Raw genomic sequence first — 17035 nt, 5'->3', positions numbered from 1 at the left:
AAAACAGACTTAAAAATTAAAATGTGGAATACGCTTGCATTATGTTTAAAATGTAGGCTACATCCAAATGTTGAAGAACTAACAAAACCTATCGTTAAAAGCTAAATACAGCAATAGTCCAGAAGTTCATTTCATGAAGTATCTCAGTGTGAAACGAAGATATTAAGTGTGTATGAAGATATTGTGTCGATTACAGCCTATGCGGTATGGAATAGTTTACAATTTAAATACAGAGGCACAGAGCTAACAAATTCCTAGAAAATTACTAAAAAATAAACATGCACACATGCTTCAAAGATAAATAACCTATACAGAACACAGATACAGATCAACTAGTTTTAACACTGCGAATAAGCTGTAATGTAATATTATAAATATCAAAACATGAAAAGCAAAGCAGAGCATACATAAGAGACAAACTCAAAACATCTATAAAAACTTGTCAACTTATCTCAACACAGGCATGCAGTCCAACTGTCCCTTAAAACTCAGTAAATAGTCATCTTATACACACACTCACGCGCTGGTAGCAGTTACCTCGAAGTCACTTCGAAACATCGAAACTATTTATTATTATTATTACTATTATTATCGTATTATAAACCCGCAGCATATAAAAAAGGCCCTGTCACATGTCAGTCAAAATGAGTCAAATGCATCCCAACCTGGCCCAACGAAAACAGTCGGAAACAACATGGGGTTAATATCGCCCCTCCCCAAGGTACCGGAGTATTTCCACCGTTCCATATCTCCCGTATCTTAATTTAGTTGTATATAAGAGACATAGCTTAATTTGTTGTGGATAAACTATGCATGGGCAGTGACGAACACGGCTGCGATTGGACCTCTCTGCTCCTCGCCCTCCCTTTAAATTTTCGCTGGTGCGCGTCTCGTCTTAAACAGCAAACGCGCGGCCGTCACTACCGGCGCGCACATACAGCCACCCTGCACTTTCACGGCGTTTCAACTACAAACTCTACGCACAGATAACAGGAAACATAAATAAATACGAAGGGGGTTCGGTTTGCCGATTGATGATCTTGCAGGTGTAACTGCATTACGCGTTGCTGTTGAGAAAGTCTACATTTTTAGTGCTGGAAATTTCAAATTAACGGAAATATTTTCAAGAAAAGCAAGTTGCAGAAACTGATGATAAAAACTGGGGGATTTACTTCGATGGTCCTGTGAGCGTATACAACAGGCTAGGTTTCCTCATAAGCACATTTTTCGTTTTATTTAGAATACTTTGTTCTTTAAATTGGCTCCCGCACAAATAGCCGCGTTGGATCCCTCGGCTTACTGCGAGACTCCGGTGTACAATCCGGATCTCTGCCCGAATATGCTGGCTGCTCAGGCCAAGTTAGTGTACCACCTGAACAAATATTATAACGAGAAATGTCTGTCTCGGAAGGCGGCGATCTCCAAGACAGTCAGGGAGGTGTGCAAGGTGGTGTCAGACGTCCTGAAGGAGGTGGAGGTGCAGGAGCCTCGCTTCATCAGCTCTCTGAACGAAATGGAAAACCGCTACGAAGGGCTGGAGGTCATTTCACCAAACGAATTCGAGGTGGTTCTCTATTTAAATCAGATGGGGGTTTTCAACTTCGTGGACGACGGTTCTCTCCCCGGCTGCGCTGTGCTGAAACTCAGCGACGGTCGCAAGAGAAGCATGTCGCTCTGGGTGGAGTTCATAACCGCTTCTGGTTACCTTTCAGCTCGAAAGATCCGGTCTAGGTTTCAGACACTGGTGGCGCAGGCGGTGGATAAGTGCAGCTACAGAGATGTCGTAAAGATGGTCGCAGACACCAGCGAGGTGAAATTACGCATCAGAGACAGATACGTGGTTCAAATCACCCCAGCTTTCAAGTGCACGGGGATATGGCCACGGAGCGCGGCACACTGGCCCCTGCCCCACATCCCCTGGCCGGGACCCAACAGAGTGGCAGAGGTCAAGGCAGAGGGTTTTAACCTTTTATCCAAGGAATGCTATTCGTTGAACGGGAAGCAGAGCTCGGCAGAGAGCGACGCCTGGGTCTTACAGTTTGCTGAGGCCGAGAATCGGCTGATCTTGGGTGGGTGCAGGAAGAAATGTCTGTCCGTTTTGAAGACACTGCGAGACCGTCACCTCGAACTGCCGGGACAGCCCCTCAACAACTACCACATGAAAACGTTGGTCTCGTACGAATGCGAAAAACATCCACGGGAGTCTGACTGGGATGAGAACTGCTTAGGTGACCGCCTGAATGGAATACTGCTACAGCTTATTTCGTGTTTGCAGTGCAGAAGATGTCCACATTATTTTTTGCCTAATTTAGATCTGTTCCAGGGTAAACCCAATTCAGCCCTTGAGAACGCTGCCAAACAGACTTGGCGATTGGCAAGAGAAATTCTTACCAACCCCAAAAGCTTGGAAAAGCTCTGAGGTAAAAAAAAAAAAAATCATAATCGCCCATTGGGGCCAACATAGTTTTCAGAAAAAATGTCTCTCCTCGGACTAAGCTTTCTTTTGGCATTGTTTTTATTCACGTTGTCATAATTTGTGAAAATAAGTAACATACTCCGTGGACTACGATAGGCGTTACAACATTATTCTCATTATAGCATGTCTAACAAGGGGTCCTTTTTGTTATCACTGTTGTGTTCTCAGAACGAAAAGAAATCGGTGAGGAAAATTAATTGAGGGGGAACCGAGGGATGCGGTTTGCTCGTTATTTCCAATGCCCTGCACACTGCATTTTTCTTATCTTTTTCATATGAAGCCTTGTGAAAAGGCCAACAGAGAGCCAAATTGTAAATGTTTGTAGCGTATACACAAATGCATAGATGGTGGTTTCAGTTATCAGACATGGTAAATGTTGTTACTTGTGAACCGTAAATAGAAGTTGTGCTTCATTTTTTTTGGTTACTCCTGCAGTTTTCTGTTGGACAGCAAGTCGATTTAAAGTGAACTAAAGTGATATTTTCACATAACCTACTGTTATTGCAAAGTGTTTAATTTTATCATTTACAGTTTATTGGTACTGTTTCATTTCTATAACATTCCATAAATATACTTGAATTATTTAAATATGTTTGAACATCGTTTGATTGTTTATATGAAAACGCTTGAATAGAAAATAATATAAATATATTTGGTAAGAATGCACTTGAAATACACTGGAGTATAGAATCTGTGATATGATCTACTTAATTTCTGTCTCTGATCTCATCCAAAGAGTTAATAAAAAATAAGTATTACTCGTGTGCCAACAGTGATTAGGCGCAGCGAAGTGAAGTCTGATGAGGTCTATGTACATTATATGTAGCCATTTACTCAAAACGCTAACGTCGAAAAACTTTATATTCTACTGTTTAATTTAACCTTAATTTAAAATTAATACAAGATGAACAACTGTTTAATGCTGGACACGTTTTGAAACATTTTATCATTACAATCGAAAAATCGACGCATGTTGTAAAACAACAATATTTACAATTCAATAGCCAATTGCACAAAGTTTATATGCAGCAGATTTACCTACAATTATGTCTACACGTGTACTGATTTGCTATTTATATAATCTGATATCACAGAGGAACACACACAGACATTTTATATACATACACACAGCACTAGGCCATACGAGCATCGTGGAAATGTATTCAACAAGTTAAAAAAGCACGCAAAATAACTAAAGTATTCTAATTTGTAGACTGACGGACATGAAGGAAAATTTCCAGTTTCTATATTTCAAATAGACGAATAGATTTCAAAGCAAAACAAACTAGCGAGAATGTTTTGTAATGAAATGTAATTTTCCTATAACTACAGCCCTCAACATATCTTTAATGTCATTACGTACGTCGCGGTACCCTTTATTATTAGATAAAATGACCATAAAATGCATTCACAGAAAATGAAACATTAGCATGCAGTTACTCACAGGTGTTAAATGCACTCTCTCTGTATTATTAAAATTCAGACGCCAGTATAAGACCACAATGGGATTTCCGCCATTTCACACATGACTTCGGATGTGATCGAGATAAAGAAAATATTTGTATTCATTTCTTATGATTAGAGTAGGAGAATGAGCAGATTTATTATAGGCACATTTATAACCAAATAATCATTTCACAGTCCAACAGCACAGTCTACGGCGAAAGTAAAGCGAAACGAGGGAAACGTATTCGAAAGGAAATAAACTTACTTTGGCATCAATCTTTTTGAAAGCGGGGTCATCTTCATCTACTTCAAAATAGATCTCAGTGGTGGTGATAGAGAGTGTTCCTCGAGCTACGACGACCGGGGCCACGAGCTGAGCAGGAGTGCTCAGAACCACAGGGCCTGAAAACGACAGGATGGACATAACATCAAAACAAGAAACAATCAATTCGTTGCGTTCAATAATGCGCTTGATCTTGTTTTTGAATTGTGTTAATAAAGAAATTGTTTATTTTAAATGTACTTTGTTTCTTATCATATTGCATTATTACTTTAACTTGACATGATTGTATTTTTCCACAAAAAAAAAAAACAAAACAATACAATATAGGCCGAGACAATATTGTTAAAAAGAAGCATACACTCAGTTAACTTGCATCCAGTCCAAGTAGGCCTACAGTGTCGACGAAAACCTGCAGGTCTTTAAAACTATTAGTGTCGTTTTAACGATTTTTTAAATGTGTAATTAAGATAACCTTATTTCGGAATATATATATATATGCATTTCTTGGGGAGCTTAAAATTATTGTTTCTCCTTACTGAAAAGATCTAATATAATTACAAACAACAAAGAAATATTTCTTTCAATTAAAAAAAAACATCCAGAACGGCGGTTTCTTATTTCTCTAAACTTTTAACGCCGCGTGTTTTAAAAATAATTTCTTTGACATTTCTCATGCTCACTAATGATTGGCCTTTTGAACCCGTCACCTGAGTGCAATCACATATGCCCCCCCCCCCCCCCCCCCCCAACCCCGTCCTCCTTCCCATCACTGCACGCAATATAAAGCCCCCCCCCCCCCCCCCCCAACCCCGTCCTCCTTCCCATAACTGTACGCAATATAAAGGTACACTTACACATCCTCGAGGTCAAAAACTTTAATATTGTGTTTTTATAGATCTGCTGAACTTCGAAAAGTCCACTCGTATGTCTCATCAATCTTAATCTAAATTGATAAACCGGCTACGCCATATCATAAGATTACCGGTGGTTTTGGATATGTATTCCCAGAGCGCTCCTTAACTGTGCTGCAGGACGGTTCTCAGATAGACTGTCCGCTCTCATTCTGTACAAATCTCTCTTGCTTCATTACATCATGCTGTTTTTTTTTCTTTTAAGACAGACATTACAAATTTAGTTATTCGATTAAATAATCTACTGTGTTCCTTATGTCGACTAAAGCAATAATTGATTCATGTCTTTTTACAGAAAATGTCCGATACCGACAAGCATAATAATAATAATAATGATAATAATAATACATTCATCAAACATTCATCTTTTATTTTCACAAACCTAATAATGCTCTTCTTTATTAACAGTCACGTCATATACACAATCCTTTTCTGTTATTATTATTATTATTATTAATATTATATGTATACAGTTTCGTAAATGTAATGAATTCGGTTTTTGTTGTTAGTTGTGTTTTGATGTTGTGGAACATTCCCAGCTACTGCATTCCTTGTACTCCTTAAACTTAACGTACGAGGTCGTCTTCACGGAACAGGACCACGCTTACAGCGCAATCGTCTGCTATTTCTGCGAAGTGGGTAGCAAACCTTCAATTACAGCCGCGCTCTCCCTCTTATTTAACAGGTTTCGTGGAAAAGAGCTACAGCAGCAACCTCGAGCGAAACTTGCATAAAGAAAACGACAATACAAGCGCAATTCTTTCCGTTTAGATTGAGAGGAGGGGCATTAACATGTAATCGCGAATCGCACAGACAATGTCAAGAAAAAAATTGGATTTTTTTTTGAGGAAAATAAAAAGCACAGTTTGGGATAATACATGCTTGAAGACCATAATCTATAAACCTCTAACAAAATCAGCCTATTGCGTGGAAAGAAATTAATGTATTGATTAAACTGGCATTACGTTTTAAATAAAGGATATTTTTTAAATAATAACGTTGTTCCTGTTGTTATAAAACATGTCTACATTATTTAAAATAATACTGCCCACGCTCTAGAAGACGAAACGGTTTTGACTTCCATCATTTTCAAATTAAAGGTCTGTTGCCGCTGCTTCTGCCGCATTAACGTAAGAGTTGAATTCACAAGTTCGAAATGTCAGAGTCTATATGTCTGAATGCAGCACGCAGACATCGATGAAATCAATACTGACCGCACGTGGATTACGCATCTGAGGGGCATCTCTGTGATCATTCACATGCCATATTTAACATGACAGGTGCGGCGGAAGAAATACACACAGTCTACGAAAGCGGGGGACGATCGCCAAAAAGCTGTCAAATTAGGTCTATATTCAATGAAAGGTTTATATGGCATGATGAACTGGGTTCAAATGATACCATCTGGATTGTATTCAGCCTAGAAGCATACTACCAAATAGTTTTCTAACTGCATTATAATAGAGGGTAAAACAGAACCAGAAATCAAGATGTTTTTTTTTTTATTTACCATACCCTGTAAGAACACGAAGGATACCAAAAGCCCCCACCTTCAAAAAAATCTCTCTAATAAAAATACATGAAATATTTCTACTGTTATACCATCTGATAGCAGCGCTTTCCCCAAAATGTACAGTTCTAACAGAGCTAAAGAATAGAATTGTTTGTTTAGACAGAAAGTTGCCCTTAAATGACACGTAATTCTGAAAACAGCACATAATAGCCCAGTTTTTTTTTTTTTTCATTTGACCCCCACACACATCTGGGTGCTGGAGAAAGTACAATTTTAGTAGTATGCACTAATTTATGCCACAGCGGGTAGACTGTAGCAAAGTAGGTATTGTTTTTTTTATTCGGCCACAACAGGAGGCAGAGAGACCTCTCTTCTCATTACAACTGCGTCACAACTGCGGATACCCACAAGCTATTGTGGGAAATTTCAAAGATGTAATAGTCACAATCACAGTTTTGTTGTTTTGTAGAAACGGGAAGACAATGGAAAAACGCATTTCTTTTTTTTCCTCAGTAACTTCACTAATCAAATTTTCCAGTTAGAAAATATTAACTTTACTTTACTTCCAAATATTATTATTGACACATTCCTTTTCAGTGTAACTCAATGTCTGAGCAAAGATTGAATTTATAATACCATACCATTTAAAGTAAGTAGAGAGAATATTTTCATGATGAAAAATTACATTGCTGTTTTCATAAAACATACTTAATTTTGTTCAATGTTGTTACTGCATCACTATTGCACTGGGCATGAACTAATAAAAAGTGATCTCTCTTTCTGGACATCAGGAAGTTTGAGATTTTAAGTACAACGCCAAAAGTGCATTAATATTCCTCCCCACAATCTCGTAATCATACCAAGAGTGACAAAGTAGTGGCAGTGAAAATGAATCTCCATTAAAAAAGACACTCATGACTCATGTCCAGCATGGAAAAATGGCCAATCCCTGCTAAGTGCTACCAGAACACAGCAGCACAATGAAGCAGGCATCTAGGACCACTCTGTCCAAAAATGTGTAGGTAATTTCAAAAAGATTAAAACATCTTTTCCAAATTAACTTCAAAAGAAAATACATTTTCATTCAACTCCAGCTGAAATTTCTCCCATTCTGTGCTCCCTGAATTGTATAATCTTATAAATCCTAACAGACATTCAATTTCACTTAGCATTACCCATCACTATTCTTCATATGATACTGGCCAGACCCATCCAACCCCAGCAAAAAATAAATAGTACTACTATATTTGTGCTCCGAGGTGTGGTTGATTGTTTTCTTTCTACTTCATGCAGCTCTGTGTCACTAGAGATCAAACTCCAGTTCCTTTTTTTAGAGATCAAATTCCAGTTCCTTTTTTTAATTGACAAGATTGAATTGAATTAATGAGAATGACCCTAGGCAAATATCTTGTCCTAAAGATCCCTCTCATTCAATAGCATCCTAAAATTTAAACCAGGAAGACTGCAATCAACAAAAAAGTCCTATGCTCATGCCATGGCCCCTTCCACTGGCCAAAAGCATCCTCTGTTCTCCCTTATAAGTGTATATTCTGGATCTCTACTGGAGAAGGAGACACTGATTAGCTGACGAAACAGCACGTTTGATGCCAGGGCAGTTGCAGACGACAACATGTGCCATCTTTTGTGACCGACACTTCCAAACTGCAGATCTCTGGGACATAGTGAGCTCTGCCTTGGAGGGGGTATCTCTGGAACTGTGCCCATTAGCAACTATCTGACTACGGCTTGGCTACGCTGCTCTGTAGAATGACACAAATGCAGGGCCTAAGCTGCCAAATGCTCCCTACTCATAATTGTTGCTCCTGCTGCAGTCTCTGGATACCATTGCCCTGCGAGTGACCCCAACAATGAGGCTGCAGATAAACAACTGGATATTCTTCTCCTCAAGTGTCTGTTTCCATCTTTTCAGCCTCAGCTCTCTCTCTCTTTCACCATCATTCAGAGCAGCTATGGGAAAAAGGGGTGTGTCAATTACTGCACAATCAGGCCTTCTCCAAGAAGTGAATAAAAATATAATATTTAATTGAACAGTGCAGAAATTCATGAGTGCTCCATAATCGTTTTGTTAGTTGTAAACACAGGTCCCCTGGTGGTGAAAAAGCAAAACATCACCCTGTCTCTTGGTTTTCTCATTAAAATCTGTACACTGGTTTCATTTCCCATCCTTTCACAATCTCTGAAATCAGGGGAGTTTTTTTTTTCTTCTTTCAAATTTAATTATTATAAAGAAAATCAAAAGGTTATTCTCTTTGATTTTCTGACATGGTTTCCCCTTGGCAACCTGTCTGTACCAAAGTAAGTATATGACACGCTGGTATCTGTGGAACAGCCTCTGTATTCCAGCACAGGGCAGTACACATACTACCCAATACTTGGCCAAAGGGAAGACATCAGTAAATGAGTATTGCAACACAACAACCTCAGGAATAGTTACATTTGGTTTTCCATTCATGTTTAAGAATTGAGCGTGTCAACACGCTACATCACAAGGCTTCCACAAGCTCTTTCCCATGACAATAAATACAGTGAAATTTATTTGTGGCAAGCAGACTCATGGTGATCGCCACAAACATATCATTTTGTTTATTTTAATGAATGCAGCTGTCCAGAATGGTAGTTGTTTTAAGCCGACTTTCTGTGGGACTTCCCTGATCTTATTTTCAGCCCTTTTGCTGGCATCTTGGGAAATGGAGAAACATTTCAGGAATTTACAGTCATTGCCAGATGTGTTTTCTGTATTATATTCTGGTAAAAAATAAATAAATCAGGTAATCATGCATGGAAAATGGAATCCAAATTATTTCAGGCCATGGAGACTGTTGGGGGTGTGAAGACGGGAAATTTGACTGTTTTTAACTGAAATATTATATATAAAATACAAAATCTAACTACCAATCTCCAGCCAGACCCAGCTAATGAAGTCTTACTCCAGCTCTGTTGACTGCATAGCTTGATGGACGGATAAAGGAGGCTTGAAAGAACCATAACGAGACTGAGGGTATTAAAAAAATCTCATAGCAACGACTCACACCTCAGATTTATGCATCTCAGGCTAAATTAGGTTCCACAATGAATCTCAAGTAGCAGCAGTGAACGACAGAAGATGGGAACCCAGTAACAGAAATTATATGATACCCATGAAATCCGCCATACAAGTGATGCTTGGTTCTTGTTCATCTCTTAATAAAGGCTCTCAGAGGACCATTTCCACTACAAATGTGTTTCCAGACTCAATGTCTACTCTGAAAGTGACTTATTCAAAGAACAAGTGCATTGCCAATTGCAAATGGCTGTTCTAATATGCAGTTTTTATATATATTTTTACTACAAAAAAGTAGACAGGAGAAGCAAATGGGAGGCCTAAAGTTCCCTTTCAGTTCATTGGTTATGGCTTCACTGCAATATGTACAGAATCTTCACAAAGAAACTGTAATATTTTCTTTGAGACATAATGTAAAGGAGTCTGCATATAGTCAGCTTCATGCTCTTCTGAGTTTACCAAATGTAAAATCCAAGAATATACTGAAAACAGTCCGTACGTAACATCTGAGATCCTAAGTTCTGCCCAGAATTATACTGTCATTGACAACAATTTCTAATTTCTCACACTGAGAAACATTAGCAATACTTGGCATTTGAGCTTAATTCTGTGATTCATTATAGGAATTACATGAGTGAGTTTGAAGAGATTATTTGGATTGGACTGCCTTGTATTTTCACAAACTGTTGATTTGGTTAATTGGTCCATTTGCCCAATTAGCCTCTAATGCCAAAATTAGTTTTCTACTGCAAAGCTATCTTCTTGATTGCTTTTGAGTTAGTTTTAGATACGTGTTGGCTATATTCGGTAAATGATCACTCCTCATCCAGGGGTTAGCTTTATCACAACTATTTTATAAAACTATAAAACTTGCCTCTGGAAGTGAATAATCGAGGACGGAAACGTGCTAAAAATGAAGATAAACAGACATCTGTTAACAAACGATCATGACAGCGTTGACAGTAACCAGGAAACCCAGCAGATGAACACGTACCTGGAGACTGGACCACTGTGGAAACAGGAGCACTACCTACAAGTATCACACTGTACTCAGGACTTCAGACTGCCTCATTTTAGCAAGAGCTTGGACTAACACTACACAAAGATGTTTGCTGAATACAAGTGTGAGCAGTACACACTTTGCTTTGAAATGAATTAGTAACCAGAGTGACACTGGTAAGAGGCGGTCAGTGAAGACACTGTTGTGCAGGAAATGTCTCAAAGCACTCTATGTGTTGTAGTATTCTGTATTTGAAAAGAGAACTCTTCAAATAATGAGATTATCACAAGCAAACTGAACTCATAACAAAGGGATACATGGTAATGCCCCACTGAACTTAACTGAACCTAAAGGTTTCTGTTTCTGTACAGTGCAGTAGCACTATCCAGGAGCTATTAGGGAAACTTGACCTACTTATGTGTTTGCATGCAAACTCTTCTCTCATCACATGTTGACAAATGCCTTGGCCAGCCTGTGGCTTGCTCCAAGCCTCTTGCCAGACTTAAAAGACAGGTTGCTCTTTTGTGGTAATCAGAGAAAAGCTGTGAGACAAAGTAAGACTTTAAGGAGATAAGACAAGTCGTTCAGCCTGACACACTACTACCCCATTTCAAATAATGCTTCTGGGTTCACGTAAGGATATCAATGCAGTGAGAAACAACTGCTGTATTTCTCTGTGGAGAAATGACCTCTCTGCATTCTCCGATTTTGAAGATATTTAGTAAAAATTCAAAGAACACATGGACACACCCACACCAGTAATAATCAGACACAATTTCATGCTACTATATATTGCTGCAAATTAAGAAAACATCAGACTTTTATCAATCACTTACCTGCCAGATTATCAATCTCTTTCTCCTGCAGCAGACTAACCGCATCGTCGTCACCCTCCAGCATCAGCTCCGTTTCAGGGTTCTGATTGGCCACGGCCTGGCTGCGGAATGACTTCTTGGACTTCACCCCCTCGTCCTCCTCAGCACCTGCATGGGTGAGTGTAGGGGTGGCACCGGTCAGTCACTGATCCCTGACTGGAACACTGACACAAATTTACACAAGATGGATAACATATTACATTTCACCTTTTGAGCCTGGCAAAAATTTGCCTTTGTACTAATTTTCTGCCTTTTAAGAAGACTGTGAATCCATGCAGAGGCATACAGGATTTGTGCATGTCAGGATGAAAAACATGTCTTTTGTTACTTATGAAGCACATAGACATTTTCACACATCAGAGAAGTCTGGCTTTGGACAGACAACACTATTAAGACATAGTAAGATGAGTTCTGACAGAGCTTGCACTAACAGAATAGAACAGTGTGATTATTTGGCATATATCCAAATCTTGGATTCATCTACACAAATTAGTTAAACCCCTACTTTCTTCTTTAAGGTCAGACTGACAAGAAATGAGAACCAAAAAAATTCCAAACGGCAACAGAGAAAAGAAGAGACACTGTTCAGATAAATTTCTTTTCAACAACAAACTTGTTAGGCCTCTGACACCCCTGGGGAATAGGTACCCTGAATTGATGAGGTTCTGTTTGACTGCTGTAAGTAGTACAAAAAAGGACTCTCTGTCCGATGTCATCCTGTCATCTCAAGTGCTGTCATTTCCAAAGCTTACATTAGGCAGAGACAGAAGGCAAGAATGGTTTCAGAATTGGATTCTGTGCCACGGTCAAAAGAAGAAAGTGAAGATGTAAAAAAGACATAGCAATCACAAAGCACTAAAGAAATACAAGCAAAACTCAAAAGTGCAGCCTTTTAACTATCATTATGGGACAGCAAAAAAAGGGAAGCCAAAAGATTAAGATTAAAATTCTGACTGGCAAAACAGGGCAAAGGACCAAAATGAGAACCAAAAAAAAAAAACCAAAGAAAAATCACACTCCAATGCACAGTATCCATTTTCCTCTGAATGATAGTGACACAGACATCGTATCTGTCCTCCAAAGCACAGCTTGTGAATTAGAGCTCAATCTGTCACCTCCACAGAAGAGAGAATCAGACATGTCTGGAAAAGCCTAATTATAAATCTTTTAACTCCTCCCTCACCTTTGCCCTCTGGAGCGACCTTGTAAATCAGAAGTGATTGGACGCAAGATTAATTCATATCAATGCTTACATCAGGGTGACCCCACCACCCTGTTAACTGGTCACTGGCCCCCATCCCATAGCTCACCCACAGAGCCCACAGCACTAGCACTTTACTGTTTCCCCGACTGCTATTTGGCCTTAATGATTCAGCCATATGATCCAGCCACACTATTGGCCCAACAGACCTTTTCCAAAATATTCACACAGATTGTGGGTGTTATAGTGTGGGTGTTACAGAACCAATATGCTGAAGGTATGACAGAATCAACTATAAGGAGTACAAGGACCTATCACACTTTTCAATCCCTCATGGTATGGAGTGCTGAAGAACTGGGATCATGACCAAATGGCTGGAATTACATGACAGAATAAAAATAATGATTTCTTTGGATTTGGCACAAAACCTGAGACCTGTCACTGAAACTCCAGGAGCAGAATCAGATATAACAATTTAACTTCAACAGAACTGACTTGACAAGAAAAGGAACGTACTATATCAGTGACAGAATTTTTTGACACACGTACAAGCATGATCACAAACTAGTTAAAAAAGACAAAAATATTTACTAAAGTTTCCATAAAGACAGCAGAACGAGGGGACCCAGATTTAATCACTGCTATTGATCACTGACGTATCTCTTTTTACTATTTGTTGTTATGAAAGGTTCCACGGAGGGTACCATTTTAAAGGCAGCAAAGTTCTATTCATCCCAGTACAGGTCAACTGTGACAGCCGGAACAAGCCTCTCCACAGCCTCCCACTGACAACTTCCTCTGTGTCATAACAATGTGTCCGCGCTTTCAGTAAATATTATGAGACTATGCATGAGCATATATACAATCCCCCTTACTGTTAAACATTACTTCAAATGTCAGGATGGCAGGCAGCAAGTGACTGCAGTGGTGAGAACACTAGACTCTGGACCAGAGAGTTATTACCGTAAGTGATTTACAGTATCAGTCAAAAGTTTTGACATACATATTCATAGAAGGGTTTTTCATTTTTTACTATTTTAACTATTTTCCAGTTTTGGAATAATGATAATAATATAAAATGAAATAACACAAATGGAATTATGCAGTGACTAAAAAGTGTTAAACAACTCAAAATTCTTACATTTTAGATTCTATAAATTTTTTTTGTAAAAAAAATTCATACATAGGAATCAACTTCTATATTCTAAGAAACAAATTTCAAGAATTTAAGCACAAGTCTTTAGATTTAAATGACTTTGAATGTATGTTTTCCATTAGCTTAATCAGCTGTGGTCAAACTTTTGACTTGTATGTACGTCAAGTGTTCTGGTAAAATTGTATAAATTGGTTAATGAATATCAAAGACAAAATATGAGCAGAAAACTGTAATCATTGTTGACCTAGAAATGGGCATCCATCAATAAATGAAACAACAATGTGATAATAGCCATATTCCCAAACAAGGATGCCCTCCTGGCAGAATAATATGGACAAGAACGGCTTTTGCTGACCATCAGTCAGGAATGAATTTTTCCTCCAGAAGAGCAAATGCATCATTGTACCATTTTACAACACAACCAACACACCAGCCGAGGCTGCCAAACAGCTGCTGAGAAAACCCCTGCACAACCGTCTTCATCTGTAGTGCTACAGCATATAATAGTTGTATGAATGAGTTGCAATTCTTCAAATTCATCTTGCTCATAAATATGTGTGTGCATTTTAAGCTGATAAGCTGAAAATCCAGCTCTTTAAAACTGCAGACAAATTCTGTACATAATCGAAACCCCCCAATAGAAGACAGATGTGTTCAGTCCCTGTCATTTGTATCCGTTGGATTCCTTATTTTTGGTTTTGTGTTTTAAAATCAGCTGGAAGTAGAGCTTCATAAAATGGCTACGGTAAGCCTGTGGTCAAACTAATTTTACAGTTTCAGCAAAACTGTCCCTGGAAACATTTTGGTGTTCTGTAGTTTTACTGTTCAGTATGGTGCAGACAGAGTTGAAGCCTTACTTATAGGCCTTAACTGTGCATAAATCAAATATTATTGCTGTTGCCAAGAGACTGTTTTATATACACATATGTTTAAACCTGGAATTTTTCTGTGGCATGAGCCTTGTGTTCTTTATAGTTTCAGTTAAGAAAAGGAATGTATTGTAGTTCCATGGCTGTATTTTTTTCTAAATTTAAACACATACAACTGGACAGCACGTTACTTGGCTTAAATGCTAAAAGCGGGCCCTGTAGTATCTCTGAGGGTCATGAGGCTGGCCTCAGTTGAATATGTTTATTTCCAACACTGGCCAAATGAGCAGAAATACAAGAAATGCCATTACTTTCCAAACAAAAAAAAATATACATATACACTTAGAATTCATTTTAGAAAATACATTATCTTGATCAATTCATTTTAAATATGTCAATAATTGCCATTTTAGCATATTATATTACTGATTTGCATTAATATATTTTGATTGTCTTTGCAATATTGACTTTAGCTGAGCAAATATTTCTCAGTACAATGCAATATTATTATGTATCTCAGTACAATACAACAGCATTTCTCAATACAATATTGACCATATGACTAAGGCATTCTTGGTAATTCCCACCCCAACTAAGAAAGATTATTACACCGAGTTTGACAGACTTTTCCCTCCCTCCTGTTCCCCTCTTAGCTCTGGTCTTCTACATCTTCACACAATCCATGTAAAAGACCCAGCCAGGGCCACACACTGAGCTACTACTCAGCCTGTGAGCCAGTGCTCGAGTGAAGGAAACACAGCACGGATCCTAGCTTCAGTAGTGATTAAATTATTCTGCTTTGGCTCTGACCTCTGAGTATTCTGAGTATGGGTATTAAGCTTGGATTTAAGTACTTAAATACAAGTTTAATACCCATATTGCATGACATCTCTCCTAATGATTTGTGATATCTTTTTGTTCCTATCAGTGTCATACCCTAGATAGGCCAATGCAATCCCAGCTTTTAGAATTACCTGTCAATTAGCAATTTGCTGATTTGCACCTTGTTGGCATTCTTCATTAATATCCACCTGATGGAAATCTTTATTTGTAAAGGTGAATGTTCTTGCCATAAACCTTTTTGCCACATAAATAACAGCTTTGAAAATGAACATCAGTAATATATTAATTACACATATTATATTGTTTAATTGTTTAAAATATAAATTATATCACAATTATTTTTCCTGAGATGCAAAGATAGCTGGTCCAGGCGATCAGCAAAAACCTGATCACCTGAAATGAGAGAGCAGCCAAGACATGACTTAGCCCCTGTTAAATACCTGGATCAATACTAATGTGACTTCTATTTCATGCTTGCCCAGTTCCAGTCAGCAGGCAATACCATCCATTTACATCTACTGCCAAATTACAACAGGAAAAGCTATTACAGGAGGAGGCTGAAATGGAATGTGCTGGTTAGGGTGTCAGTGTTGTTAACAGGACAGATAGGCAGGTTTAACTTGCTTTCCTGCACAATAATGTTTAATTGTTACAAGAAAATATATAAGAACAGTATTTTGCAGCTGCAGTTTTACAATACAATACACAATTTTACATAACGTAATTTTAAACGGCATATAACTTGCGGGCATTTATACGAGCATACATTATAAAAATGCATGACCGGTAAAAAAAGAAATAGTGATGAACTGAAGAAATGACCTCAATGACACAGGAGTAAGTCTGTAAGTGTGATATGTGGACATCTGTATGGGGTCAATATGTGTGTATGCTAAAGGTGTATAACTCACATGACATTAGGTTGAAACACTCATCTGACATTATTCAGATATCTCGGAATATGTTATGATAAAACAAAGGCAACGTGGAATTACTAAAGAATTACTGAAGATTCAGATATATATTTTACCTATATGTCTTAAGTATTTCCTTTTTGTACTAAATGTTAATACTAAATATAACATTAAAATGTTGCTAGATTAAAACAATCAATTTGAATCAAGAAAGCATAGAATACTGAAAATACCGAATGCTTTGTACCAGCAGGAGGTCTCACCGTGCTACAGCACACTGAAAATGGATCAAACGTGTAACTGCATGTGCGAATCGATAGATTTAGCTGCAAACCTTACAAGGATCTCCTCTATTGTCCTCCATTACCCTCCATTACAGGCTAGTGTCCAGAGTCCAGAGTGTATAATAATATTGACCTGCTTCTTTTATAAAGCAGTGTAGTGTGAAACAGAAAAAAAAAAAAAAAATCGACACTGCCAAGCAGGC

At 38.2% G+C, this 17035-nt stretch overlaps 2 protein-coding genes across 10 annotated transcripts in view; one reads left to right on the top strand and one right to left on the bottom strand.

The window, feature by feature from the left end:
- nbeaa (neurobeachin a) overlaps positions 1-17035 on the bottom strand; it is a 210281-nt gene that overhangs the window by 41000 nt on the left and 152246 nt on the right. For all 9 annotated transcript variants that reach the window (XM_036523380.1, XM_036523381.1, XM_036523384.1 and 6 more), the window contains 2 exons: positions 11527-11673; positions 4188-4324 (listed from right to left, as the gene is read on the bottom strand). In XM_036523380.1, the coding sequence (XP_036379273.1) occupies positions 4188-4324; positions 11527-11673 (284 nt within the window). The remainder of the gene's footprint in view (positions 1-4187; positions 4325-11526; positions 11674-17035) is intronic.
- Positions 1340-2419, top strand: LOC118774216 (putative nucleotidyltransferase MAB21L1). The gene has a single exon (XM_036523390.1). The coding sequence runs from the start codon at positions 1340-1342 to the stop codon at positions 2417-2419; it is 1080 nt and encodes a 359-aa protein (XP_036379283.1).

The sequence above is a fragment of the Megalops cyprinoides genome, chromosome 3 (assembly GCF_013368585.1).
Source record: "Megalops cyprinoides isolate fMegCyp1 chromosome 3, fMegCyp1.pri, whole genome shotgun sequence".
Lineage (NCBI taxonomy): Eukaryota > Metazoa > Chordata > Actinopteri > Elopiformes > Megalopidae > Megalops > Megalops cyprinoides.
The sequence above is the reverse complement of the archived record's forward strand: the minus strand, read 5'-3'. Positions and strand labels throughout refer to the sequence as shown.

Excerpts from the sequence above, each read along its gene's own strand:
- LOC118774216 (XM_036523390.1), top strand. The coding sequence starts at position 1,340 with ATGCTGGCTGCTCAGGCCAAGTTAGTGTACCACCTGAACAAATATTAT.